Here is a 2804-nt window from a genome sequence, read left to right on the forward strand (position 1 = left end):
TACAACTCATTTTATAAACTTGAGGGACCAATTGTACTCCGTTGAAACTTGAGAGACCAATTACACACATAAAATAAACTTAAGGGACCAATATTATAGTTTCGCCAAAACTTTTCTTTGATGAACACAACGTCCATTGAGGGGACACTTTAGTCAAAATCGAGACTGTTATTTCATTGAGGGGACACTTCGGTCGAAATTGAGACTCTTTTTTCACTGTGTCGAAATCGAAATCGTCTTTCGCAAATTAGAAAAAGCCACGTTTCCAACCACTATATATTGGATAAAGATAAAGATATAAACGTTTTTTTTTTTTGACTGAAAAGATAAACGTATTAAATTCATACCAGTAAACCTGCTGGTGGGTCCAAAAGCACAATTTTCTGCTCAAAAGGCTTATTTTAAAAAAAAGAAGTAGAAAGGAGATGCAAAAAAACTTTTCTTTTTGACACTTCCACTCATCAAATCAAAGCACACTACAATGGCTACGCGTGAAAAAATTGCCTAAAGCAAGGAGGACATACTAGAAGTGTCCTTCTTTCTCTGCTCTGCGATGAATTACTGACGACCACGACACTGTACATCCCAATTTCGGACATGAATTCCGTCAAAGCTAAACCCACCACGCAGTGCCACGTGGTGGCCATGTCTTATCCAGGTCGCGGCCACATCAACCCCATGATAAACCTCTGCAAGATACTAGCTTCCAAAAACAAGGATATTCTTGTCACCTTCGTTGTCACTGAAGAATGGCTCAGTTTCATCGGCTCCGATCCTATGCCTGACAACATTCGCTTCAGCACCATACCTAACGTTATCCCATCGGAGCTAGTCCGCGCCGCTGACTTTTACTCCTTCTTCGAAGCTACCATGACAAAGTTGGAAGCTCCGTTTGTGCAGCTCCTAGATCAACTTGAGCTACCTGTTACCGTTATCATAGTTGATACTGTGCTTTCCTGGGTAGTTGGCGTCGGCAACCGGAGGAATATTCCGGTCGCATCTTTTTGGACTATGTCGCCGTCCATGTTCACGACCATTCAACGTTTACAAGCTGATTACATCTCGGGTGAGTACATCTTTACAGTCTGTCACAAATTTCTTTTTGTTAAGTTTCTATTATAAGTAGGAAGTATAAAATTAATTTCGGAATTATTCATTTAATTTTATTTCAAAATATGTGAATTACTACTTGTTACCCAACTCCCAATTTCTATTAATACAACTAAATTTGGGTGTTTCAATAAAAGTTGAGGAGCGTGTAGTGGATACTTCTCATGATCAGAGAGTCCAACAAATGTCGCAAAGGTTCTTTGAAGCGTGTTCATGTGTAACCAAAGCACAATATTTCTTATTGGCTTCCATTTATGAGTTGGAATATGAGACAATTGATGTTCTAAACTCACAATTCTCATTCCCCGTATATGCTGTGGGCCCAACCATACCTCACTTAGATCTTGAAGAAAATATGAATCCCGGTAACCAAAACTATTTAAACTGGCTAGATTGCCAACCTAGAAGTTCAGTTCTATATATTTCAATGGGAAGTTTTCTTTCAATTTCTAGTGCCCAAATGGATGAAATTGCAATCGGTTTGCACGATAGTGGTGTCAGATTCTTATGGGTTGCGCGTGATGAGACTTGCAGGTTGAAAGAAGTTTGTGGTGATCATATGGGGTTAGTAGTGCCTTGGTGTGACCAGTTGAGGGTCTTATCTCATTCTTCTATAGGAGGCTTTTGGTCACACTGTGGGTGGAATTCCACTAGTGAAGGTATGTTCTGTGGTATTCCTTTTCTTACACATCCTATAGGATTTGATCAGATTCATAATAGTAAGCTAATTGTGGAGGATTGGAAAATTGGGTGGAGGGTGAAGAAAGATGTGGGGGCAGACAATTTGGTGACAGGAGTGGAAATTGCAAAGTTAGTGACGAAATTTATGGATTTGGAAAGTGATGAAATGAAAGAAATTAGATCAAAAGTAAGTGAAGTTCAACAAATATGTCGACGTGCTATTGTCAAAGGAGGATCATCTGAAAGCAGCATCAATGCTTTCATCAAGGACCTCTCAAATTGCGATGGTTATTGAGTTAACAATAATTTTTTTGTTCTTGGTTTCAAAACCATGGAATGCTAGTGTCCCTTTGCTTTATGAAAAAATCCATGTTGATTTTTTGTTGTTGTTGTTGTTTTTTTTTAATTTATGATAATTGGATAATTAAGGAGGGGACTTTGATATCTAGATATCTCCTTTAGAAACACTAAGAAGTGCAGTTGAGCTACAAGGCTCTTAACATGTTAATATTAAATAGATTTTACTAACGTGAACCTTAAGGACACACAATAACATACTATTTTTTAAAAAAGTTTTATCGAAAATTGAAAAAGTTTTACAACTTTTACAATTTCCCATTAAATGTTTCTAAAAATAAATAGCTAAAAGCACACATTAATCGGACCATATTAAATTTGGTTATAAGGCTCATTGATTACCAATATCAATAAAGTTGAATCCATGCTTCTTTCTTTCTTTTAATTTTTATTTTATGTGTGTATTTATTTATTTTAGGATCTAGCAAATAGAAATTAACTGCATATCTTATAATATTAACATCATCATCATCATCATCATCATTGGCAGTGGTGGTGGTTTGAAGAAAAATTTATTAAAATTCCCGTAATCTGGTAGCTTTGAATATTTATCGTAAAAACTAGAGTCTGAATGCCTTTAAAAGTGACAAAAATCTTTTAACTCAATAACATTGCTTATTATTCTTTATAGGGATAATAAAGATTTGAATCTCCAT

At 36.2% G+C, this 2804-nt stretch overlaps 1 protein-coding gene across 1 annotated transcript; it reads left to right on the forward strand.

Moving 5' to 3' along the window:
• The first annotated feature begins 398 nt into the window (after positions 1-398).
• LOC142606875 (UDP-glycosyltransferase 87A1-like) lies at positions 399-2176 on the forward strand. The gene is made up of 2 exons (XM_075778237.1): positions 399-1066; positions 1248-2176. Exons 1-2 carry the CDS (start codon positions 598-600, stop codon positions 2084-2086), a joined length of 1308 nt encoding a protein of 435 aa, XP_075634352.1. The 5' UTR covers positions 399-597; the 3' UTR covers positions 2087-2176.
• The last annotated feature ends 628 nt before the right edge of the window (positions 2177-2804 follow it).

This window comes from Castanea sativa, chromosome 8 (assembly GCF_040712315.1).
Source record: "Castanea sativa cultivar Marrone di Chiusa Pesio chromosome 8, ASM4071231v1".
In the NCBI taxonomy this organism is placed as follows: Eukaryota; Viridiplantae; Streptophyta; class Magnoliopsida; order Fagales; family Fagaceae; genus Castanea; species Castanea sativa.

Coding starts and splice junctions, on each gene's coding strand:
- LOC142606875 (XM_075778237.1), top strand. CDS start 598: ATGAATTCCGTCAAAGCTAAACCCACCACGCAGTGCCACGTGGTGGCC. Junction 1,067..1,247: donor ACAAGCTGATTACATCTCGG/GTGAGTACATCT, acceptor TTTCAATAAAAG/TTGAGGAGCGTGTAGTGGAT.